The sequence below is a fragment of the Camelus dromedarius genome, chromosome 2 (assembly GCF_036321535.1).
Source record: "Camelus dromedarius isolate mCamDro1 chromosome 2, mCamDro1.pat, whole genome shotgun sequence".
NCBI classification, from domain to species: Eukaryota; Metazoa; Chordata; class Mammalia; order Artiodactyla; family Camelidae; genus Camelus; species Camelus dromedarius.
The window spans coordinates 5292817-5318612 of NC_087437.1; the positions used below are offsets into that span (position 1 = coordinate 5292817).

Below are 25796 nucleotides of genomic sequence, written 5' to 3' on the forward strand. Positions count from 1 at the left end.
TGCTCTCGCCAAATAAGCAACAGGACCTCCACGGTTCCTTGGACGCCCGGCCACATCCAGCTTCCCGGAGAGGGTCCCACTGTGTGGATCTCCTGATGGGACAGACAGAAGGATGCAGACTGGGAGAGGCCTGTGGTGGGCACACCCGCCACTTTCCGCAGGACCCTGCCAGGCTGCCGGGCAGAGGGGGATTTGGGACTGCATGTGGCAAGCTGGCTGGAACTATTCCAGCCCACGTCTTTCTGTCCTTCCAAGTCATCCCAGGAAAATCTGCCAAGCCACATGCCTTCAAGGCCCGCACCATTTTCTGTGTCCTCCGATGGCGCAGGGTGACGTTATTGGCTCCCCAGGCTTGCAGCCGGTTCACCAGCAGGCTTTGGCTCAAGTCGTTCACTTCCTCCGCCTCCTCTTTGCTGGGGGACATGCTCATGATGCAGGGAAGGAGCAGCGGCCAAAACTCAGGGTCCATATCATCTAAGAGCTAAATTTTCCGAATTTTGAGGGCCGACTGCCGGCAGAATCCCCACTTAGGAAAGAAAAGCACGTACCAAGGCATCCACCAGGTGTCTCACACTGTGACGAGGTTTCCCACTTCCCCGAATCCCCAAAGCAGTTCTCTCACCAGGCACTGTTAGCGCCATTGTATGATAAGCACACAGAGGGTCAGAGAGGTTAAGTAACTTGCCCAAAATCACACAGCCAGAAAGTAGCAGAGCTGAAATTCAAGCACAGGTTCCTCTGGCTCCATACTAACTTCCACCCTCTCATTCCTGGTGGGTGAGGGGTTCTGGGCTCCTGTTCGGGAAGGAAGGGAGGAGAGGAAGCCAGGGGAAGGGTGACACACCTTTGGAATAGCTCAGCCCGTTGCACAAGGTGCCTCAGCTTCTGGACCTCATGACGTTAGGACCCATCTGCCAGGTCAGGTGCTCGACCCACGAAGCCAGGCGCTCGACCCACGAAGCCAGGCAGTCAGCTAATGGCAGCCTGGCCTTCACCGCCAGGAAAGATGCTTTGGTGTCTTATTCAAAACGAGTATCTACAGTGAAGGCTCCCTGACAGGCCTATTTTTACCAAATCAATAATGATAAAATTTGAATGGAGAACCACAAAGTGGGTCTGGCAGGAGCCCCAGACCCCTCAGCTAAGACACTGGCTCCCAGACTGGAGGGGGTGTCAGTGTCCCTGGGGGGGGGGTTCCTTCAGACATGGGTCCCCCACCCTGTCCTGGGGTTTCTGACTCAGGGGGCCCGGGGAGGGGAGAGAGTGGCATTTTAAACAAGCTCCCAGGTGAGGCCGACACTGCTGGATCACGGACCACAGCGTGAGAAGCACGCAGCTGAGAACACCACCTGGGCAGGGTGAGAAACAGCTGGGAGGAAGGGAGGCCTCCCCGGCCCCCACCTCCGCAGCGTGCCCGCCTCCCTTCACCGGCAGGCTCCCCTCTCTCCTTTGCTGGGGACGGCCACCACCGCTCACCAGCAACAGAAATTACAGTCGGCCCTTGGACAATGCGGGTCTGAGCTGTGTGTGGATGGTTTTCAGTAGGAAATGCTACTAGACGGTCAGTGGTTGGTTCCATCTGTGGATTCAGAGAACCTCGGATACGGAGGGTCCATTATAAATTATAGCCGGGCTAACGTCCGCGCTGTTCAAAGGTCGGCTCTATTTCAGATCCTAGGTGGTGGAGGCTCTGAGGGGAGGTCTGTAACCCACCCCGGGGAGGCGGGCAGTCCAGCCCGGAGGGCCCAGTACATCTTGAGCCATTCCATGGAGAGTCTCTGAATTCAAGCAGCAAGCTGTAAGCTGAACAGGATGGACGGGCCTTCCCCAGCCAGGGGTCCTGGGCACGCGGGTGCGCTGCCAGTGCCTAAACCAGAAAAAATCCCAACTAGCCATCCACGCCAGAAGTAAGTGCGGAAAAGGAAACAAGCCTCCTCTTCACGGCAGTGTGTCCAGAGTCCCATGTCAGCAGGGCTAGTGGATTTAAGTCACACATTTTACTTTATTTTTTATTCTTTCTTTTCTTTCTAGTTTTTTTTTTTTTTGGTGGGGTAATTGGGTTTATTTTAATGAGATTAAATTCATTTAATTATTTAAATGGAGATTAAATTAGATTACTGGGGATTGAACCCAGGACCTCGTGCACGCCAAGCACACGCTCTACCACTGAGCTATTCCCTCCCCTTCTTTAATTCACACATTTAAAAAACTGTCCATCTCCGTCTCCACTTCAAATAGTTTAGCTGGAAGGCAGACTTCTCCCGTAACGTAGAAATTACTTATTACCTTTGAAGGAGTTTAATATTTGCTTTGGAAGCTACACTCATATATACACAAAGAAGTTTCTTTCAAACGCTGAAAATTCTATTTGGAGAACTTTGTCCACTTTACAGATGAAAAGAGGACTAAATATGCTGTGTCTTTGGTGTTCAAACCTTGCGATCTCTTTTCTTAAATGTCAGCGCTAGACATATGACCCGTGCCCCAGGCTCAACGTTTTGTTTTTTGGGTTTTTTTACATTTTTTAATTGAGTAATAGTTATTTTACAATGTTGCGTCAAATTCTAGTGTAGAGCACAATCTTCCACTCATATATGAACATGTATGTATTCATTGTCACTTTTTTTTCGCTATGAGCTACCACAAGATCTTGTATATTTCCCTGTGCTATACAGTATAATCTTGTTTATCTATTCTGCATTTTAAAATCCCAGTCTGTCCCTTCCCACCCCCTGCCCCCTTGGCAACCACAAGTTTGTATTCTATGTCTATGACTCTGATTCTGTTTTGTATTTATGTTTTGGTTTTTTTTTAGATTCCTCATATAAGCGATCTTATATAGTATTTTTCTTTATTTTTCTGGCTTACTTCACTTAGAACGACATTCTCCAGTAACATCCATGTTGCTGCAAATGGCACTATGTTGTCGATTTTTGTGGCTGAATAGTATTCCATCGTATAAATATACCACTTCCTCTTTATCCAGTCATCTGTTGATGGACATTTACGCTGTTTCCATGTCTTGGCTATTGTAAATAGTGCTGCTGTGAACACTGGGGTGCAGGTGTCACCCTGAAGTAGGGTCCCTTCTGGATATATGCCCAGGAGTGGGATTCCTGGGTCATATGGTAAGGCTATTCGTAGTCTTTTGAGGAATCTCCATACTGTTTTCCACCGTGGCTTTCCTTGCTTCCCTCTCCCACTCTTAATGGTTTAGATGTCCTCTTTAACAATTTTGTGTTTATTCTTTCTGTAATTCATGGCAGTTATCTCCTTTCCAGTTAGAGTTTCTCGTTTTTGTAGCATCCTGCTTCTTTTCTATTTAGAGTAGACCTGTCAATATTTCTCTTAGCATGGGTTTAGTGTTGCTAAACTCTTTTGGTTTTTGCTTGTCTGTGAAGTTCTTTATCTCTCCTCCTATTCTAAAGGATAGCCTTGCTGGATAGAGTATCCTAGGCTGCATCTTTTTTTCATTCAGGACTTTGAATAGATCTTGCCCCTCCCTTCCAGCCTGTAGTGTTTGTGCAGAGGAATCAGCTGAGAGCCGGGCTCGGGCGTTTTGATTGCTCATTCCTTTGCTCCAACAAGTACCTGCTGAGTCCTAGCTAAAAGGCAGACACTGGGCACACAACAGCGAGGGAAAAAAGGGTTTTTGCTCTCAAGGAGTTAATGTCTGATTCTACTGGTGGAGGATAAGCTAATGATCACAAACAGTTAGAAATGGAGAGAAGCCTGGTTCTTCCAAACACAGAGGAGCTTGGCTTGGTCTAAGAGGAGAGACCACCTTCCCGAGAAGATACAAAGGAAGAGAGTGTCCCAGGCAGAGGAACCGCCAAAGCAAAGGCCCTGGGGCAGGGAGGGGCACGGAAGAGTCTGGCAGCCAGGGTGCCCGGAATGCAGAAGGCGGGTCCAGATCCCACAGGGCCGTGTGGATCCCGGGACAGGCTCCCACCTTGATCTTCAGAAGAATCCAAAGCTTTAGAGCCATTTTAAGCAGTGGGGTGACATGGTTCGATTTGCTTTTTTTAAAGATCATCTTGGCTGCGTGGAGAACATATTTGAAGGGGAGACCGGAGTAGTCCAGGCAGGTGATGATGGGAAGAAGTAGGGGTTCCAGAGCTTCTAGGACCTAAAACAGACTCGCATTAAGAACAGACTGACTATGGGACAAAGGAGGCAAGAGCGCCAAGGGTGACCTCTGGGCAGGTGGGAGCCTCGGGGCCAGTGGAGGTGCGGCTCCTCTAGGTGGGGGTGGGGGGCAAGCCCGGCCAGGGGGAGGGCAAGGTCATAAGTTGCCCTGAGACGGCCGAGCAGCTGCATAAGAGCTAGGGCTGGGGTCCCAGGGGAGCAGCGCGGGCTGGACATGCAGAGGTAAGAGCCACCGACACAGGTGACAAGTGAGATTTTCCAACCCTGGGGGTAGACAAGATTTTCTCAGGAAGAGGTAAGGAAAGACAGGAGAAATGGGGCTAGGAATGAGGAACCGGGTGGGAAACCACACAGCCAGGAGAAAAAGGTGCTCCAAGGGTGAGCTAGGGCACCAGGGGGTGAAGCCACTGCCACGGCCATGGGGTTGGGGGAACACGGTCTCCCGGGAGCCGGACGACGCCCCATCAGCAGAGAAGTGGGTGACAGGACAACGAGACAGAGGCGAGAAGATGTCTATCAGTACAGCCCCCTCCTGGGGCCCCACCAGCGATGTGACCTCCCCGGGTCACACACAGAACAGCAGTCCTCACTAGCCCATCCCCACCACAGGGGGCAGAGATGGGCAAGTACTTCAAAGAGAAGGCAGGCTGCCAGGATTTGTACAGCTCACTGCGGGTGGACACCTCGACTGACCCAAGAAACCTGGCTCCCGTCTCCTGGCTTCCCCCCGAGGCACACTGTTCAGCAGCCCTGGAGCGCCACCTTGAAAACGCCCCCAGCCACAGGAGTTTCCCCTGGTTGGCCCCCTCGGTGACACGCAGAGTCTTCCCCAGAATCAAACCTCACGTCTCTGCTTTGGGATCTGCTGGCACCATGACTGACCAGGAAGGGATGGTGAGAAAACGGCACCTCCCCTTCCTTGTAAGGGGCGGCACAAGCCAGGCGTCTGGCAGGAGACCTTGCTGGCGATGCTGGAATGTCACTCTGAACGCACGCAGCCCCCGCAGCCCTGGCCAAGCTGCGGCTGGTGGCGGTGCGGGGCCATCCGTCTTCCAGCTGGCCGCTGACTGCTCCTGGTGGGTAATGGTGGCTTTGGCGGCTGCCTTCTGGTCCTCTGCTGCTGCCACCTGTCACACGAGCATCTCCGAGCTGGCGCAAGATCTTCCTCTGCGCTCCACCCCACCCGGCTCTACGGGGCCATCTCCTTGGCGTCCTCCCATGAGTGGCCCCTTTGGGTTTGTTGGCTGGGGAGGGGCTGCTCCGATCTGTGCTCCTGTCCTGATGCTCCTGTTCCTGGCTCTGTGTCCAAAGAACATGAGGAACCACGAGCAGGGAGCTCGGGGGGAGGGTGCCAGGCTAGGGGATGGGCGAGTCCCGGGTCTCTGCCTAGCAGTGTGGCCTTGGCCGTCAGCAGGGCAGCAGGCGGCTCCAGGCGACACCTGCCCGGTGTGGCAGGTTCCCTGGACTCATCAGCTCTTCCCAAATGATTCTTGGGAGGAGCCCCCACTAGGGGCAAAGTGTGGGGATGCAAACAGCAGAATCTCATTCAAGGGGAGGACTCGGGCTGACCCTCAGGAACCACGGGAAACATGCTGAGAATGGCCACACTTCTCAGGGCAGCTGTGTTTCCAGGACAGCTCAAGTGTCGTCTAGCTTGTGTGTGGGGGAGGCCCCTGGCCATCCCAGGGCAGCCCTGGGATGAGGACTCACTCCACAGGGGTGAGGTGAGGGCCGCTCTCCGTCTATACCAGCCACTGTCACTCAGAGACCTGCGGGGCGGGTGTTCTGGCAGGTTCTCTCTGCCCAGATCACCACACCTCTGATGGCCCCAGGGAGCAGGCCCGAGCTTCAACCAGCTTGTAACAGGAAACAGATGCAGAGAAGCCAGGCATCAGCTCAACCGTCCCAGCCCTGGTCAGACTGCGGCTGGCCTCGCGCCCCTACCTTCAGCCTCGCGGCACGGCTGGCGGCCCGAGCGTCCCCGCGGGAGGCAGCCTCAGGAGTGGTGGGATGCATTTTGCCAAGTGGCTCAGGTGTCCCCGAGCTCTGAGAGCTGCTGGCAGGTGGAGCAGGCAGCCCTCTGACCGCCGTTAGAAATCCAGTCAGAGGCGAAGTCCTGCCGAGCCACAGTGCACAAAGCAGCCAAGGTCACTCACCTTTGATTCCTTCTTGATTTTCTGAGGTAGACAAGGTCTCTGAAGAAAGACAACTTGCTTGGTGGATATGTTCCCCTCCCTGCAACACATGTGGAGCTGAGAATGAGACTCATACTCAGGGGTGGCCCACACCCCACCCAGAGGCCGCCATCCTGAACTTGCCCCTGGCCGGCCCCCCGAGGGAAGGGAGGCTGCGCCGGAGACGAAGGGGGCAGAGGTCAAGAAGCCCCTCACCCCTCCCCACCCCCAGGCCATCCACCCTGGCTTCCATGGGGCTATCTTGGGGGCCCCAAAAAGACTCTGTGGACATCCCTGAAAGTCAGCTTTGTGACTGAAGGCCACCCTCCCTGGGATGTGAAATGACAGCTAATTATCTCCGCCAAATGATGACAAAGTGGCCTCCTCCAAGAGTATCAGGGGGGCGGGAGGCCTATTCCAAGTCTGCCTTTGGTAATGAGGCTGCAGAGGGGCTGGCTGGCATGGGCGGACAGACAGAGAGGAACCGAGCAACGGGCTGTCCCGTCACCTGTCCCCGGAGCCCAGGCAGAGGGCCTGGCTATGCTGGGGTCCCGGCCACCACGTGAGTCCCCCGTGAGCAGCAGGGCTGAGGGGCACGGGGGGCATCGCGGCAGAGACGCATCAGCAAAGTGGGCTGCGGGTGCTGCTCATTTTCCTGGCACAGGGAGCACCCCTTCCTCCCAGGCAGGCGGGACCCCACGGGCTGCCTTTAGAGACACTAGAAATACTGTAAAGGAGACCACTTTCTTAAGTTGCTATTGTGCAGACGCCTTCTCTGCCAAGGCGACGTGTCACTACACAGGGTGTCGGAGGAAAAGAGGGGAGAGCACTGACACTCCTGTTTTGTGCCAGGGCCAGGCTGGGTGAGTCGCACTCCAAGCCACAGGACCACTTCCAGTGACAGGACAAGACAGCTCCGTCAAGGAGCAAGCCTGGGGTCACATCACAGAGATTCAAGGTCAGATCCCCTGGTTCCACGCCCTCTCCTCTCCACTGCAAGGGAATTTAGGACCCAGGAAAGTGGAGGATTATGGAGGCTTATTTAGGTCTGACCACCTGAGACGGAGACAAAGAGAACCGTCTGCACCCTCCTGGCTGAGAGCACAGAACTAGCAGGGGCTTCACGTTCAAATCCATTCTCAGGGGGTGGTTCTCGACTTCTGGAATGGAAGACAGACAGGCATTCTTGGTCTCAGAGACTAGGAAATCGGCTCAAAAAAGCTACATGGACTTGACCAAGGTGGACAGTTAGCAAGTGGCAGACTCAGGACTGGGGTTCAAGCCTGCAGGTCACAGCTCCAGGGTTCTCTCCCCTCCACCACCCTGTGCCCATTCAAGTCTTGGCTGAGAAATAATATGGAGGCTCCCATTGGTCCAAGGGGCAAAGGCAGCTGCAGACTGGCTCCTGCAGGTGCACAGTCCCACTTGGCCAAGTGTCAGGGCGGGGAGACGTGATAAGGACCCCAAAGAGGCAGGGATGGGCACCAGCACCCTCAGCCTGTGCCCTAGGGCTGCACCACCCGCCGTCTGCCCAGATCACCAGCGCTGCCTCACGCTGTCCCTCATCCTGCAGTGGTGAGCAGGCAGTGGGGCTGGGGAGGGTGCAGCCCTGAGGGCCATGAGGGGTCTCCCCCTAGGTCAGCAAAGAGGCGGCCCGTTGTAGGACCACCTGATCCTGCAGACTGACTTTCTAGTCCCAGGTTCCCCCACTTACTGGCTGTGTGGCTTCAGGTACGTGATGAAGCCTCTCTGAGCCTTAGTTTCTTCATCTGTAAAATGGGAACCATATTTCTGCTCACTACCCAACAAGTAGTTAGGACTAGCTTGATAGCAAACCCAAAGACAGACAGAAGGCCTTTTAGGGTTGGTAAGACAGGGATATAAGCCCATGGGCTCGAGGGATGGCGGGCAGAGTTGAGAGTGGACAGATGAACTTGAACTTGAAATTGTAGGGCGTGCCGCAGCAAGGGCCTACACGCCAGGTCTAGGTCACAAAGAGCCTACTAGGACAGGTAAGTATTCAGTTAGAGCAACGACTGTTACTGTTACCTGGTAGTCTTGACCACGGGAGTCGGCAGCACACAGGTGAGCTGCCAGCCATAGGCGGCCAGCGAGTTTAGCAGGGGCACGTAGTCTGTCTGCACCTCGACACCCTGGGGAGAAAGGCCAACGTGAGGGCTGACCGCCTCAAGCCAGCGCCTGAGGGCCTGAGCATGCGCCGTCCCACCCGCCTGCTCCAGGCAGCAGGAAGGGGCGGGGTGCCCTGCAGCCTGGGGCCCTGCTCTGGCTCCGGCTCCAAAGATGCTTAAATACTTCGGAGCCCGACTGCCAGAGCGGGATTTCTTTCCGGCCCGACTCAGTCCGGGCACTCGGCAGGGAGCTAGAGCCCACGGATGAACCCATTCATTCTGCATTAATCCTGTCTGGACAAAGAGCCCGAGTTTCACCCAAGCAGTGTAAGCACGTCGCCTCCAAGATGTACGCATCCAGGGCCCGTGACGACACTGCTTGGATGGGCCCAGAGCGTGGCATGGGGAGGTCAGTTACGTCTGACAAAAGATGGGGTCCTCTTCACCCAGCCACCGCGGACACACACACACACACACCCCCTGCGTGTGCACACATGCAGGGAGCTTCACCTGGGTTACACCTTCTGCCGTAACAGAGTAAACGAAAGCTGTTTCATTTCAAACCAAATGAAAAGACTCAGTCCTCCTCCCACAGGGAGAACGCCCCGCTGTGAGGCCGCTGCCCCCCGTGCCCCATCCTGCTTTCTCATGCAGCGGACCTCATTCCTGAAGCTGGGTCCTCATCCTGCCCTGCGCAGATGCTGCACCCCCACCTCTGCCACACTGGCGCCCGACAGTGACTTCAGAACGCCTCCGACACGAGCCCAGTTCCTTCCAGCCAAGGTGGCCACAGGACTCATCCAGCCAGTACCTGGGAGCCGGGGTGGCTTGGAGGTGGGTGAAGACACGGGCCTGTGGCCAGAGTTCAAGTCCAGCGGAGGCCATGGCACAAACACTCAAGTCACTGACATATAAAATGGCCTGCTGGCAGGGCCAGCTTCCTGGGGCTTGGGGACGGGGCGGAGATGGACAGGCAGAGCTGGGGAAGAGGCGTTCCAGGAACTCCAGCGTGGCTACCAGGCCAGCAGCTTACCCTTGGGGAACCTCAACTGTATAAAGCTAGTCTTGGCCGGCCTGTGTCAGTGAGGTCCCCAAGCTGGCAGCATCACCTGGGTGGGCACTTGTCAGAAATGCAGAGTCTTAGGACCCCACCCAGACCTGCACAACCAGAAGTGGTGGGGGTGGGGCCCAGGAATCTGCTTCGTTCTTTTTTTTAATTGAAGTATGGTTGTCTTACAATATTGTATTAGTTTCAGGTGTACAACATAGTAGGTCCATGTTTTTATAGATTATACTCCATATAAAGTTATTATAGACTATTGGCTATATTCCCTGTGCTGTACATCACATCCCTGTATCTTATTTATTTTGTATCTAGTAGTCTGTACCTCTTAATCCTCTTCACCTATCTGGCCCCTCCCCCCACACCCTCTGCCCACTGGTACCCACTAGTTTGTTCTCCCTATCTGTAAGTCTGTTTCTCTTTTATTTGTTCATTTGTTTTATTTTTTAGATTCCACATACAACTAAAGACATGAAATGTTTGTCCTTCTTTGACTTATTTCACTTAGCATAACACCCTGAAGGTCCATCCACGTGGTGGCAAATAGCAAAATTTTCATTCTTTTTTATGAGTGAGTAATATTCCACTGTGTGTGTGTGTGTGTGTGTGTGTGTGTGTGTGTGTGTGTGTGTGTGTACCACATCTTCTTTATCCAGTCATCTCTTGATGGACACTTGGGTTGGTGGTTCCATTTCTGGGCTGTTGTAAATAGTGCTGCTGTGAACACTGGGGTGCAAGTGTCTTTTCTAGTCAGTGTTTTCATTTCCTTTGGACATACGCCCAGGAATGGAATTGCTGGATTATATGGCAGGTCTATTTTTTTTAATGGGGTGGAGGTAATTAGGTTTATTTACGTATTTATTTATCTTTAATGGAGGTGCTGGGGATTGAACCCAGGACCCTGTGCATGCTAAGCACGCGCTCTACCACTGAGCTATACCCTCCCCTCTTTAATTTTTTTTTAAACGGCATTTCCAGTAGTTGAGGTACAGGTAAGTCTGAGAGGACACTGCCTAGAAAATCAATTAGGTTTCTTCTGATGACAGAAGAGAGTCTGCAGTTCTGTGGCCAGAATCCATCAACTGTTAGCCTCATCCAACCCTCCCTTTCATTCTTCAGGAGAGGAGAAAGTCAAGAGACTTTCAAAGGCTCAGCTCTGTTACTGCTATTGGGGCAGCAGAAAGAAAGGGAGTGGGGAGGGGAGAGGGCAGGGGAGCAAAGAAGCAGGGAGGAGCCAGGGCAAGAGGAGCAGGAAAGGAAGAGGGCTTAATACAGGACGGGGAGCAGGAAGGGAGGAGAGAAGGTGCCAGTACAATTTCCAGGAGAGGGGTAGGAGGGGACCCCATTCTGGCCCCATCCCTGAAACCTCCACTCAGGCCAGAGATGACAACAGATGACCCAACGACCCCCGCTTCTGCCGGCCCCCTGAGCACCTGGGGACCTCCCTTCCAGGCCAGCAGGGCCAGCATCCCTCGTGCCAGGCAGGCCCTCACCCCCTGCCGAGGTTGCTTTATTCCGAGAACCCCAGCCCCCAGCCCTGCGTCTCTGATTGAGAGAGAGGAGGGAGAAAATGTGCAAGCCACACTCCAGCTTGGCGAGGTTATGATTACTTGGCTCTATCAAGAATAACCTTCCCACTTTATCAAGCACGCTGACAAACCCGCCACCATCAGACAGTAGCCATGGCAACCAGGACAAGCGATGGCACTCACAAAGCCCTGAGTGGCAGGATGGAGTCCTTTCATTGGTGCCTGTGCCCTGGCTGGGTTTTCTCCTCGGGCGCCCGGCACGGCAGGACAATGGGCAGCCCCCCGGCAGCCCGACCCGCCTGCCCAGACTGGCCTGGCGGGGCTGCTCTGCTTCGCTCCGTTTCATTCCAGTTACTCACCGTCTTAAAGAGAAAGACGGCAGGATGTCTCCCCAACAGTTTTTCCCTTCGGGGTGGGGGATGTCAGCCAGAGGGCAGAGAAACACAAAGACCAAAAGGAAAAGAGAAAACACAACAAAACACGACCCTGCTTGAGGGAGCTGAGGGCTCAGCCGCACGCGTTCCCAGCCAGCTGTCCCGGGACGGGTTGCGAGAAAACACAAGCGGGAGGGGAGCGAGGTGTTTCACTCCGCCCGACCTTCCCACTCCGACTATCTGGGCTGGTCTTGACTTAATTCATGGAAAATGTGGTTTTCCACAAAGCACCTATCAAAGCCGGTTTGCATGTCATCAATACAGTAAGACGACGACACTTGGAAAATATGATATGAGCCCCATGCAGTCAGTGGAAGAAGCTTTCAAGTCCGTTAGCTGAGAAAGCGGGTAGCAAGCCCATCGGATGGAAGGCTCTCTTTGATCTGCTTTCCTGTGACACTCCAGTGAGGACAGGAACGCACAAACAGCACTCCAAAGCCAGCCTGCTTAGCAAACGAAAAGACCTTTCTTTCTGGGAACAGAAGCAAACATTTTAATTAACTCTCCACTCTCCTGTGTGGATACCGTAATCTCCGGTCACACCTGGAGTGTTTTAAAAAAAAAATGGAGCATGTCCTGTGGTTCTTCAACGTGTGTAAAGGGAATTCGTTTGTATTCATGGCTCTTTTTTTCTCCCCGCTTTGTTCCCTCTGATTTCTCTGGTGGTCGCAAATGCACTAAAACGGGCAACCAACACAACCTTTCCTTCCCCTCTGAAAATATAGACAACACGATGCAGAGTTTACTAAGAAATGCATTTGTCTTTTGATCATTCTAAAGCTCTTCTGTGCAGGGGGATATTAGGAGGCAGCACGTTGGCCCAGTGAGCAAGCTGGTGTCCTGCACGTCAGGGCCTCTGGGACGGTCTCCACTTCTGAAGCAGTGCAGTGACTGTGGAAAGGGGTCCTCTGCTCTCGGTACCCACCTGCTGGGTCCTTCCTTTTCCTTCCCTTCCCTGAGAGGGCACGTGCATCTTTTGTAAAATTGCTACCAAAGCACTAACGTCTAACACTCACTGGCAGGACACGTTTATATACTATGTCCTTATGTATTAGTTTTAGGGATTTTTTGATTTCCTACCGTGGGAAATGAAGGCTCCCATATACACTCCTTACCTTCTCTTTCCTGGTGCCCCAAATGGCTATAAAGTCATTTTAATTAAATCAGAAGTCTGTACTATTACAGCTTTGGAAATATTGCTCACTGCTGGGTCAAGTCATGCCCTGTAACCATATCTTCCTTTTAAAATACGACCCTTTATCTTTCCTGGAGTTAACTGTGGCCTCAATTTTTTTTTTCATCTGTCTGGTTGTACATCAACCCATTACTGATTGACTCCACATGCTCCAACACCTCTATTATGTACCTATCAATGAATATTCCATGTATCAAAATACCTGATTCCTATTTTTTTCCACGTGGAGACATCATTTCTGGAGCTTTCTGTACCTGTGCTCCAATTTGGTGTGGCTGCTTCCCACACCTGGGCTCTCCCTCCACCACTCTCTATGGCTGGTGTTTTCTCTTTCTTGGTTTCCTCTTCATTTTGCTGGAGCACATCCTCTTGTGGTCCCTTAGGAAACAATGCCCTGGAAGTCATCTGCATCCCCACATTTCTAAGAAAGTCATTGTCTTCACCCTTAACCAACAGTCTGAAGTCTAGGCTGAACTCTTATTTTTCCATTAACATTTTTAAAGTATTCCTCCACTAGCTTTGGGAAGTCAGCGTGGCTACTGTGATGTCTATTTGAATTACTAATACTTTGTAACCTGTTGTGCTACTTTGGAAGATGTTAGGATATTTTTTTCCCACATAGTTCCAGAATTTCACAATATGCCTTCAAAGTTGTTTTTTTGTTTGTTTGTTTTGTTTTGTTTTTTAAAAACTCAAAAGGCTATGCACTGAATGGCTTTGCCCTCAAAGGATTTTTGTCCTTTGGCTCTGAAAATGTCTTTTTTTTTTTTTTCTTTGATAGTTTTTCTCTCCTCTGCAGCTGCCTTCTTTCTAGACCTCCTAGCAGTCAGAATGTAGGACTGATATTTTAATTTTATTACCTTTCTTTCTCCCCATTTTCTTACTCTGTCTTTTTATTTTACCTTCTGAAAAGATGTCCTTTATTTTGTTTTTCAGCCTTTTTGCTATGTTTTAAAATGCTCCTCTGGCCTCTTTTTCAGACCCAAAAGCTCCCTCTGATCTTTTGGCCATTTCTTTTTTATAGCATCCTGTTTTTGTTTCATGGATACATACACTCTACCTCTTAATTTTCAGCGGTTTCATCTGATCCCTGCGTCACTTCCAGTTACCCAGCTGCATGAGGCAGTCGGGAGAGCTAGGGATCTGACCACACCATGGAAGGGCTTCAGTTCAAACCAACGCCCTGGTTTTAGTTCTGCAGTTCACCTCCCATCACCCGACGGTGACTCATGCTTTGAAGACCAGAGCTTTCCTCAGGCTCCCTCCCCACCCAGGTGCAGTGTCCTCCACTTTGCTAAGCCAGTCAGCCTCCGCCAGGCGCCTTCCACCTTCTAAAAATGTGTAGAAGTCACCCATCTTCCACTTTCTCTTCTTTCAGTCTTTTTGTTCTTGTAGGTGTCTATCTATCCATCTATCTATCATTCTACTTACCTACCTATCTACCTATTTATCACCTACAGTAAGTTTTCACTGTTCATGGGAGTTACGTTCTATAGCGTTTCCACAAACACTGAATTAGCAGGTTCTGAAACAGGGCTCCTGGGGAAATACAGGGTTAGTTTCCTGCGAGCCTCTGGTCAGATGTTTGTCACCTGATCAGTACAGAACCTTGTTTCATGTGTGTTTCTGTTTAAAGACACCTTGTTTAACATATTTTGTAGGTTCATTCATAGCCAGCACTTCAGCACTGCACTTGGGGGCCATTTTAAACGGTGAAATCACCAGCACAAAGCGCAAACGTGTCAACGGTGTGGCACTAACTGGACTGCAGATGGGACACTTGTTCCCTTAGCTGGGAACATGCACAGCAGCAACATTATCTTCTTTGCCACTAAGCATACATCTGCCAGTGACTGTGAAAGCACCAACAGTATTGCCTTGGGGACTACAAACAAATTCAGCAAGTAGGATTCACAAATAGGGAATCTGTGAATGAGAAGGACTGACTCTAACTACACCTGTCTGTCCGTCTGTCTATCCATCATTCTTTTAGTGTCATTTCACTAGGATTTTTCAGAAGAAACAGATGCCTGGGTCCAATCCCCCACATTTAACACAATTTTATTATTTTAATTTTTAAAGGGTCTGCTGGAAGCCACTTCTAAATAGCTTAGAATCCAGAAGCCATAAAGTAAAAATAAATTTGGTGACATAAAACTCCTACTGCCTGATAAAGGACATGTTATAGAAAGTCAAAAGACAAATGACACGATGTGAAAATATTTGCAGCTCAAAAGCAACCTAAATGTCTATCAACAGATGACTGGATAAAGAAGATAAATATATATAATGGAATACTATGCAGCCATAAAAAAGAGTGAAATAATGCCATTTGCTGCAATATGGATGGACCTAGAGATTGTCATACTAAGTGCAACAAGTCAGAGAAAGACAAATACTCTATGATATCACTTATATGTAGAATCTAAAAAATTGACACAAACTTATTTATGAAACAGAAATAGACTCACAGACATAGAAAACAAACTTATGGTTATCAAAGGGGAAAGGGAGTAGGAAGGGATAAATTAGGAGTTTGGGATTAGCAGATATAAACTACTATATAATAAAATAGACAAACAACAAGGTCCTACTGTATAGCACAGGGAACTGTATTCAATACTTGGTAATAGTTTATAATAAAAAAGAATATGAAAAGGAATATATATGTATAATGGAATCACTAGGCTGTATACCAGAAATTAACACAATATTGTAAACAGACTATACTTCAGTAAAATAAAATATTTAAAAATTATAGTCAAAAAAGAGCTTCTAAAAATTGATGAGAAAAAAAATCTCAGAATCTGAATTTTAAGATGAATGAAGCGAGTCACAGATAAGGAAATTCTAATGGCTATAAAGCACAGGAAAAAATGCCAAATCTCACAATAAGAGAAACGCAAATCAAAACTACCCTGAGAAATCATATCTTGACCTAACATATTGGAAAAACCCCGAAGTCTGACAACGACTTAGTTGACAAGGCTGTGGGGGTAGTGAGCATTCTTGGTTCAAGGCAGGCAGGAGGGCAGATTCCACCTCATGGAGAATGATTTGACAGTATCTCTCAAAATTACAAATACACGTACCCTTTGACCCAACAAGCTCACTTCTGGGAATTCAGCCTATATATTAAAAAAATGACACATGTACAAAGTTTCACTGGAGAACTGTCTGCGATAGCAAAACACTGAACATCACCCGTGTTCCTCAATGCTGGGCTGGTTACATCAGTGTGTTGATCCACAACAGATGCTGGGGGGCTGGGGTAAGGGCTGCTCGCGTGCTGAACCCAGGCATACGGGACATGGACAGCAGGGAGAGTGATAATTCCACTTTTGACACGCTGAGTTTGAGAAACCCGTGGAAGGGGGCAGGAGGCAGCAAGATAAAACGGGGCCTGTGGCAGAAAGAATAATGCCCATTCAACCCCTCCAAATCTGTCTACATCCTAATCTCTGGGGCCTGGGAAGAGGCTACCTTCTACGGTAAAAGGGAGCTGGCAGGTTGAAGTTCTTGAGATGGGGAGATTAATGAGTTGCGCTCGGTGTTATGAAAAAGGGTCCTTAGAAGAGTGGCGGGAGGAGGGTGGGAGTCAGGGAAGGAGGCGAGAGGTGGAAGCAGAGGGCAGACGGACTAGCCTCGGGCTGGCTGGCCTCTAGAAGTGGAAAAGCAGGAAACAGATACTCCGAGAAAGAAGGCAGCCCTGCCAGCACCTCGATGATCTTTTACAATCTGTTTTGGACTCTGGCCTCCAGAACCATAAGAGAATGAATTTGTGTTGTTTTAAGCCACTAAGGTTGTTACAGCAATAGGACACTAACACACAGTCTACAGCCAGGGAAAGGTTAGGATGAAAATGAAGGCTTGGAGGCACTGGCCAGCACGGGGCAGATGAAAACCCCAGGAGAGGTGAGGCTGGCTGAGGACGGGGTCTCTTGGGGACCGGGAGGCAGAAGATGGTAACTGGGATAACCAGGAGGAACTGGCCGAGAGCCGCCCAGGGTAGGAAACACACTGAAGAAGACAGAGTAATGCCTTGAGGAGGCAGACAACACGAAAGCCTGAGAGACTGTCTCTGGATGGACAGTGGGGTCTCCAAAGACCACGGCCAGATGCTTGAAGAGGGAAGTGGCAGACACCAAGAGGTAGTGAGAACAAAACAGGGCATGTAAACGTGTTCTCAGGGAATCTGGGGTTCACCCTCACTCTGCCTGGGCTCAGCAGAGACCCTGGCCCCAACAGCACAGGGGGAAAACAGGAGTCACGCTCTCACTGGATGGAAAGTAAAGGGCAGGGCAGGAGGGGAATGCCAGGCTGGAAAGAAGGACTGGTCCATCTCTATTTATCAAATGGAAAGGGGACGCTCTAACGCTGGGGCGGACCTGCAGAACACTCAGCGGGTCCTCCAGCAACCCCAAGGACAAGGCTATAGAGGGGATCTCTGTTCACTTATGAATCTCCACATCCAGTCAACCTGGCTCTGTGCTGGGTACGTTGGGAGCAAAGATGTGTGAGCCCCTTCTCCTGCTGCAGGAAATCCCAGGCTGGGGGATGGTGGGAACAAACATATGCCCCCCCCACCCCCCGACCCTGAGATGGAAGCCAGCATGAGGTGTGCTGGAGGGAAGGGGACGGGAAGGAAGGACTCCCCCCCACCACCGTTCTCTCTGGGGAAAGGGAAAATCCATCTGAGGCCAGTAGTGGCTGCGGCGGGCCTGCCTTCCCGGCCCCCGCCCTCCCCCAGCCCCTCTGCAGGACCACAGCCTCTGCCAGCCGGGGGAGGGGCCGGGACGCTGGGCTGGCTGGGGATGTTGTTTCCCTCTTTGTTTTACACACAATGCCCCAGAAAAACATTTTGCTGATATGTAATTAGGCCAACATAATAGAGTCTAAGAAAGCCATCGGTATCATTTGAGACAACTTTGGCTTTCATAACGTTCAAAGAGAATACGTTAAAAATGAAAAAAAAAAAAAAAAAAAGCTTAGCTCTTAGAGAAAGAAAAGAGAGCAGCAGAAAATACATACAGTGCGTAGACGGCTCCCTCTCCATGACGCGCCACCCACCCCTGCTGGTTAATTCACATCTTTGCCTGATTTTTCTCTGCCACCAAAGAAAGGCAACCAAGTCTGCAGCCCTTCGAGAGCCCAGCAAAATAATAATAATAATGCTTGGACTGTTGTATTATTTGAGACAGATCGCTTGCAAAAATGGCCTCAGTGATGACCTTCAGGCATCCAGGCCTCTTTACAAGGCAACACGGCAGGTCCTCCCATAAGGAGGCAGAGCCCACTCCTCCACCCTGTGAATCTGGGCTGGGCTCGTGACTCGCTCTGACTAGCAGAATACGGTCCTTGTGAGCCCTGAGCCTAGGCCTCGAGTGACCTCGCTGCTTCCACCTGCTCTCCTGGGATCGTGCCTGCAGCATGAGGACAAGCCCAGGCTGGCCTGTTGGATGATGAAAGTCACGTGGCCCAACCAGCCGACGGACATGAGAGATGCCATCTTGGACCATCAAGGCACCAGGTGACCCACTGGTGACTCCAGCAGCAGAGGGAGTCCTGCTGAGGTTACAGGAGCTTAGACCAGATCACCAAAATCACCCAGCTGGCCTGTGCACTCACTACAACCATAAAGGGTGTTTTTTGTTTGTTTGTTTTTAATGGAGGTACTGGAGATTGAACCCCGGATCCTGTGCATGCTAAGCACGTGCTCTACCACTGAGCTCTACCCTCTCTCAAAGGCGGTTATTTTATTTCACTAAGCTTTGGGTGCCTTATATTCCACAGCAGAAGCAAACTGATATATTATGATTATTCCAGGAAGAGCCAAATGCCTGGGCAAATCCCTAGGAGGAAAATCATAGTGCAAGTCCCCTCGTCTGGTCGGAGAGAAGCAGAACGTACTCGCTGCTGCTGAACAGAGCTCGGGGCGGCCAGCTTCTCACCACACTCAAAGCTGGCATACCCAGCTCTCATCTCCTCCTCACAGACGCACTGCCCCCTGGCACACCTGCAGCCCTGATGTCTCATTTATGACAAGCCACCGTGAGGCACGGCCACGCCACCGGCGCACTCTGGGAGGCAGAGATAAACACCCCCCTGCTGGAGAAGAGCGCACTGGCTCGAGATCCTGTCCGGGCTTCTCCCGAGGCACCACCCACGCCAAGCTGGCAGCAACCCTGAACCTGCAGTGCAAGATAACACTCTCCTGGATTCCAGGCTGGGCGGGTGATGTGGTCCTGGAGTGTGCAGCTCGGGGGAGGGGTCAGGGCCGCGGAGGGGAAGGACAGGAGGTGGCATGCACGCCCTGCATCAGAGCTCCTGCTGACACGCGCCCGGTGGGCAGCAGGAGAACCATGCCAGGTGTGTTACCATAAAGGGCCCCCAGGTGACGTTAGAGAAATGAGGCTGGACGTTCCAAGGTCAAGGGGGTGCAGGGCAGACTCTGACCCTGAGTATGGGCAGACGGGGCTGCAGTTGCCAAGTGCAGATGGATAAGGAGCTCAAAGCTGCAGGCTGCTCTGAGGGACCACCTGCTGCGAGGCCGCCCTCCTCCAGAAGCTGCCTGAATGCATCGGGGGTGAGCCTGTCCTCTCCAGCAGACCTGGAAACAGCTTTGCTTGATATCAGTTAAACCAGACACATTTTCTCCATCCAGGGACTGGCCAAGTCCCTCCCACTTGCTTCGAGGAGCGAGAGGAAATTAATAAGACTTTCTGGGAGTAAGCAGGATGTGTCATTTTATTACTCTCTTTAGACAAAATGAGGTGGGTGACGGATCCTATGTTTAACCTTTCTTCCTTCTTTCATTTTTCACCTTATCTACAAGCCAGAAAAGAAAGGCTTTAAAAAGAGCTTTCCTACATATACGTGTATGCATATGTATAACTGAATCACTTTGCTGTGCACCTGAGACTGACATTGTAAGTCAAGTACACTTCAATAAAAAATAAGGATTAGAAAGAGCTTTCTCACAGTACAAAATGAAAAGGTATTTATTTTGGAGTAGGGGCTGGGGAAGTTTGTCAGCAAAAACTCTAGAATTTAAAACCACATGGTGGGGAGGGTGTAGCTCAGTGGTAGAGCACATGCTTGGCATACACGAGGTCCTGGGTTCAATCCCCAGTACCTCCACTAAAAAAATAAACAAATAAATGAACCTAATTACCTTCTCTCCAAAAACAAATGAACAAACAAAACTACATCAAAGTTATCACCTTCACCTACAGTAGATTCCTGACTGCTTACCAACCATCGTGAAAGAACCTTTCAATCAAAATGTGACATGAAGCACATGATAAAACCAAAGAATATTCATGACCTACAGGACTGAAAAAAAAAAAAAAAAGGAAACCACCTAAAATCCACTGATAGAAAACAAACTAAATAAATTAAATATGATCGTTCAGATACCAAAATAGTCTACAGCCATTTAAAGTGCTGAAATAGAAAGGGTATAAATACCATCTCATTAAAAAATATGCAAATGTATATAGAATATAGACGAGAAGGAAACACACCGAGACGTTACGTGAGCAACTTCTCAGTCACGAGAGTGGGATGATTTTGTTCCCTTTTTTTGTATTTTCTAAGCTGTCTTCAATACCATGCATCAGTTTCTCAAAACGCCTTAAAATGTCACTGACGTATCTAAAATTTCACCCGTTTATAGTACACAAGCCAGTGGTTTTCAATATTCACACAGTTGTGCAACCATGACCACAGTGTAAGCTTAGAACATTTTCATCACCTCCTCCCCAAATTCCTGTACCCGTTAGCAACCTCTAATCCACTTTCTGTTTCTATAGATCTGCCTAATCAGAACATTTCATATAAATGGAACCACAGAACGTGTGGGCTTTTGTCCCTGGCTTTCATTTTAGCATCGAGTTTCCAAGGTTCATCCCTGTTGGAGCACGTGTTAGTACTTATGCCTTTTCATTTCCGAATAATATTCCATTATACGTGCATACCATATTCGGTTTATTTATTCATCACTTGATGGGTATTTGGACTGTCTCCACTTTTTGGCTATTATGAATAACGCTAGTATGGAGATTTACATATAGGTGTTTGTGCAGACCTACGTTTCCATTTCTCTTGGATACATGCCTTGGTGTGGAATTGCTGGGGCAGTCATAGGGTAACTATGCTTCATGTTGTGAAGAACTGTCCAAGCATCACTTTTGTAATAAGAAAAAAAAAAGTTATGAAAGTTTAAGAACAGATGTCTTGGCCTCATCAGACTAGCTTTGGAGTCGTCTTGTCGAATTTGCCAAGTGGTAACCCCCTTTCACCTTAGATGAAGAGGATGTTTAAGAGTTTTGTCTCCAAGAGGCCACTGACTTATAAGCAACAGGTCAACCATGCATCATCCCAGCTGATTAAAGCATCAGGGTGGTTCTCGGGCCAGTGGTTCCTGGCTGGTTGGATTTTTAACATGAAGATGCTTATTCTCCACCCCTAGACCTGCTGACTCTGAATCTCCCGGAGTGGTGCCTGGGAATGTGCATTTGTAGCAAGTCCATGAGGTGATTCTGAGGGTCCATAAGGTTTTGGAACCACTTCTCTAGTGCTCCCTGCCCAAGGCAGGGCGGCCACCTCCATCACTCCTTCATCTCATGGGAACTGAATACGTGAACACCCAGTACCTGGGAGTTGACAGCCTCACGTCCCAGCTACTTCCTCCGCCAAATGGTTCCATGAGAGCTCCCCAAAGGACCTAGCTTTTCCCTTGCCATCGAGGAAAACAGAGTTGACCTCCTTTATCAGAGGCTGGCCCTTCAAAAATACGGAACCAGCTACCTGACTGCCCTTGTTTTTTCCTCTTCCAACATAAACATGCCCACTTGGTTTTAACCATTTCCAGGCACGTCCTCCACTGCTGTCCACCTCACAGTCCGTCTGTGCTCCCCATCAGATGCAGGAGAGCAGTAGGACAGGAGACTCCTAGTCAGCTGGCATCACACTGAACAACAGAAGGAAGACAGCCTCCCGTGTCCGTGTCCACAATACGGCCAGTTATCCCATACGCGTAGGAGGGACCTCACGCTGTTCCAGATTCACCCAACCGAGGCTGGATGAAAACTCGACACAGGCAAGGAGGTAATTCATTTGGATCCAGGGAACATGGGTATCAAGAATGGCTAGTCCTTGACGCAAGGAGTTTGTAAAACACGTTAAAAAAAAAATTAAACAACTCCAAAGGAAGGTGCAACATGGTACGTGCCAGAAGGGAGCGAGCACGCACCCAGCTGACGGCATCGAGGGCAACCTCACAAACGGCTGGACCAGGAAGGAAGCATCTCCCAGGTGGAGGCACAGGTGGACACGGGACTCCGCAAACCGCAGGAGAGAACAAAAATGGAGGGACCTGGAAACCCCCCCTTTTGTCACCACTCCAAGTATCCGGAGTATCTGGAGGGGAGCAGTGGGGACACTGTTCACCTGAATTAAACTTAAGCATCAGAACTGCTTTCAGATCAGGTGTCCCCGTGCTGGATTATTGACTTTTCCCCCCACTTAAATGTAATTGATTTTTTTATACTTAAACGTATCCTATTAAGTTTTATTGGGCTGGTTTTGACTCAACATTCAAAAATGAATAGATAATGAGATTGAAAGGAGTTTATGAAGTCAGGGAAACCTCCTCAAAAAAGAAGGTGCATCAGAAAAGTAATTTTCAGGGTTTCTAGTTTTGTCTCTTTACCTCTTTTAAAAAAAAAAAAAGTAGTGGGAGGTTTCCCACGACCATGGGCTATAATCTAATTTAGAAGCCCAATGTGTTAAAGCAGATAGATTCAGAAAATACAGCTCTGGTTGCCATTGGTTTCAGTGGGTTTTCCAGAATCTTTCCCACTCCCCACTCTCAACCATGCCCTCGATCCTCACCCACCAGTGCCCAAATGAAACAGTTTTCTGGAGCCCAAAAGCATCCCTGGTCTTCCTGATGGTCACTCAGTATACACCACAGCCTCCCAGCTGTGGGTCCCCTGCCTTCCAGGTCTCTACACAAGACACTGAAAAACATGTGACCCAGGACAAGACACAGGATGACATCATTGGGCCCACAAAGAAAGATCTCCATCCAGTGAAAGCAGATCCTTACTGAGTGTAGCCTCTCAACTAGTTCACTCCACCCAGAGGCCCTTCTTTTAATTTAGTTTCACTAAAATTCTTAGCTAAGTGAATTTTAAAAGAACACATTTCAAGAAGTGGTGATGAACGATCATGTAACTACAAGAACCCCCTCCAACCCTCTGTACTTATTAATTTAATTAAGCCAACTTCTTGGAGAACCATTGGCCCTGTCCTCCCAGGAGGTTCAGCTTTTAAGAAGGCTCCCAGGCTGTCTGTGCCTTTAAAAAGTTCTTCTGGGGGCCACATGGAGAGCCGAAAAGGAATGCAGGCAGTTCTCAGGAGCAAAGATCTGCCCTTGGCTGGCAGCCAGCAGGAAGCAAGAACCTCAGTCCTACAACCACAAGGACCTGGATTCGGCCAACAACCTGAATGAGCTTGGGAGAAGGATGCAGCTCTGCCAGCCCGTGATTTCAGCCTTGTGAGACCCAAAGTAGAGGACCCAGTGGAGGCCACCTGGACTTTCTGACTTCCAGCAAGTATAAGACAATAAATTGTGTGCGTGTGCGTGCGTGTGTGTGTGTGTGTGTTTAAGGCTCTTGTAGAAAACAACCAGTTTCTTCTGCCTAGCACAGGGAACTACATCAATCTCTTGTAATAATCTATAATGAAAAAGACTGTGAAAAGGAATACATGTATGTTCATGTATGACTGAAACATGATGCTTGCTGTACATCAGAAATTGACACAACACTGTAAACTGACTATGCTTCTAAAATAATACATAAATAAAGCTCTTGTAGAATTATTTCCCACCCTTCTAATCCCAAACACACTGGGAAGACCTAAAGATAAAGCCCTTCTTTGGGGGAGGGTGTAGCTCAGTGGTAGAGCACGTGCTTAGCATGCACGAGGTCCTGGGTTCAATCCCCAGCACCTCCGTTAAAAAAATAAAAAAATAAAAAATAAATAAAGCCCTTCTTATCACCTTGAGGGCTGCTTCCTTTCTGTCATTCTGTGGCCTGCAATGAGTGTTTCAAGGCAGACTACTTTTTAAAGATCAAGTTGTCCCAGGATCTTGGAAATGTGACAGTTCCCTGCACTCTCCTCTCCTCTGCAGCCAGGCTCTGAATTCGCCATGCTCCCTGGTCGTCCCATACCACACAGTGCCTCCTCATCTCAGCAGCCTTAAAAGGTTCCTGGTGATTTAGGATCTCTCACCACCCCTCAGGAAGCTTGAGAAGGAAGAGAAGTGATTTACGGGTGTGGAAAGGCCAGGGGGTGGGTGTTCATTTTTAATGACCACCCTCTTCCCTCCGGTTAAAGGAATCAATCCTTTCTGCCCAAATTTCGTCCATTCATCATGTTTCCACAGTGGCTGACACACAGTAGGAACTCAATATTTATTTGTTGAATAAATTTTTAAAAGATCTAACGTATCTGTATAACTAAATTTTGCATAGGAAGTGAAATACAGGAATCTGAGAAAACGGGACCAGAGTTTCTGGAAGAAAAACGTGCTGAGAGAGTAAAAGTCAAATTCTTCCTTTCGTCACCGCACTCTGCGAGCTGTCGCCAAGTCCAAGGCTAGTCTTCTTTAAAACGCTTCCAGCAGCATCCTAGTCCCGCTCAGCGGCAAACACTGTGGCAGCCCCTTGGTAGCCCAGGCCCGTCTTCCCAGCTGACACCCTCTCCAGCCCCAGCTAACTGTGATCTTGACAGTGACGAGGGTCTGTGACCCAGTCCTGGGCAAGGAGACCCAAGGGAAACTCCGCTTGGGACTTCCTGGGAAAGGTCTGACTTGCTAATAAAAAAGGGCACATGGCAGGAAATGCCCTGTTCTTCCCAACGGTCACCATGTGCCCAGGAGATGCTCGGGGCTGCCGCAGCTGACCCCGCAGACAGGCCGAGGACCAGACTGCAGAAGGTGGCAGCACCCGGGGCCCTGAAGGTGTCCCCAGGCCATGGAAAAAGCTGACTCGGCGACCTCCCCAACACCCCCACCTCCCTCCAGCCCTCCTGCCGGGTGAGATGCAACAACGAATCCAGACCATGTAAGCCACTGCCAGGTGGGTGTTCTGCGGCTCGAATTCACACTTCACTGCAGTGACGCACTAACAGTGTGTGTGCTTACAAGTCATCTGTTTGTTTTCCCGGTGTGATCGGAATTGTTTTAAAAAAAATTTCTTTTCTTATTTTCAAGACAAGAAGCTAGAAAAAAAATATAAAAAAGACAGGAACATATTGTCCTAGTTGTTTGTATAAACTGTTTCAGTGGATATCATAAGTAACGTAATATTATATAATTTTGTTCAAAAGAAAATATTTTTATCTATCTGCACATACACTTATATGTTGTCACTATTAAATACCTGTAATACAAACGAAAACTCTTGCAAGTTATTGTAAAAACCTGCATAATTGGATGGAGGGAAGTGTCCCCTGTATCTGGGTGACAGGGCCCCTGAGGAAACACAACTGTCACCCAGGTTTGGGTGACGACGTGGCGATCGACGTGTTAAAAATTACTTGCAAACGAGAAGTCGTAGGAGAAAAGAGTGTGTGGAAGACGACACCTGTTTTACTTTCTTTCCTGCAAGGAGAAACTAAGGACGCGCAGAGCCTAAGAGAACAAAGGGTGTGGTGCGGCGGGGCAGGGGCGGCATGGCAGGGTCGGCGGGGCAGGGGCGGTGGGGCAGGGGTGGCAGGGCAGGGGCAGCGGAGCCAGGCACCTTCGAAAAGCTGACTTCTAATTACGCAAGTAAGGTGAATATTCCTCTCTACAAAAATGAAAATATTACAGATAAAGCTACATCCTAGTGTTCCGCTCCCAGCCCCCCAGGACCACCATCATCAGCCTGATGGGGGTCTTTACAGGCTTTTTGGGGGGAGGGGGGAGTGGTTAGGTTTGTTTACTTATTTATTTATTTTTATTTATATAATGGAGGTGCTGGAGATTGAACCCAGAACCTCGTGCATGCTAAGCATCTGCTCTACCACTGAGCTCTACCCTTCCCCCTAATATTTTATTTTATTAAAT

General features: G+C 49.8%; 1 protein-coding gene and 1 non-coding gene across 3 annotated transcripts in view; one reads left to right on the forward strand and one right to left on the reverse strand.

Moving 5' to 3' along the window:
* Window positions 1–25796, reverse strand: part of RFTN1 (raftlin, lipid raft linker 1) — a 177748-nt gene that overhangs the window by 4815 nt on the left and 147137 nt on the right. For both annotated transcript variants that reach the window (XM_031469711.2, XM_031469661.2), the window contains exons 8-9: window positions 8373–8476; window positions 6306–6384 (exon numbers count right to left, since the gene is read on the reverse strand). In XM_031469711.2, the coding sequence (XP_031325571.1) occupies window positions 6306–6384; window positions 8373–8476 (183 nt within the window). The remainder of the gene's footprint in view (window positions 1–6305; window positions 6385–8372; window positions 8477–25796) is intronic.
* Window positions 23626–23698, forward strand: TRNAA-AGC (transfer RNA alanine (anticodon AGC)). Its single transcript has one exon. It is a non-coding gene; the product is annotated as a tRNA-Ala (tRNA).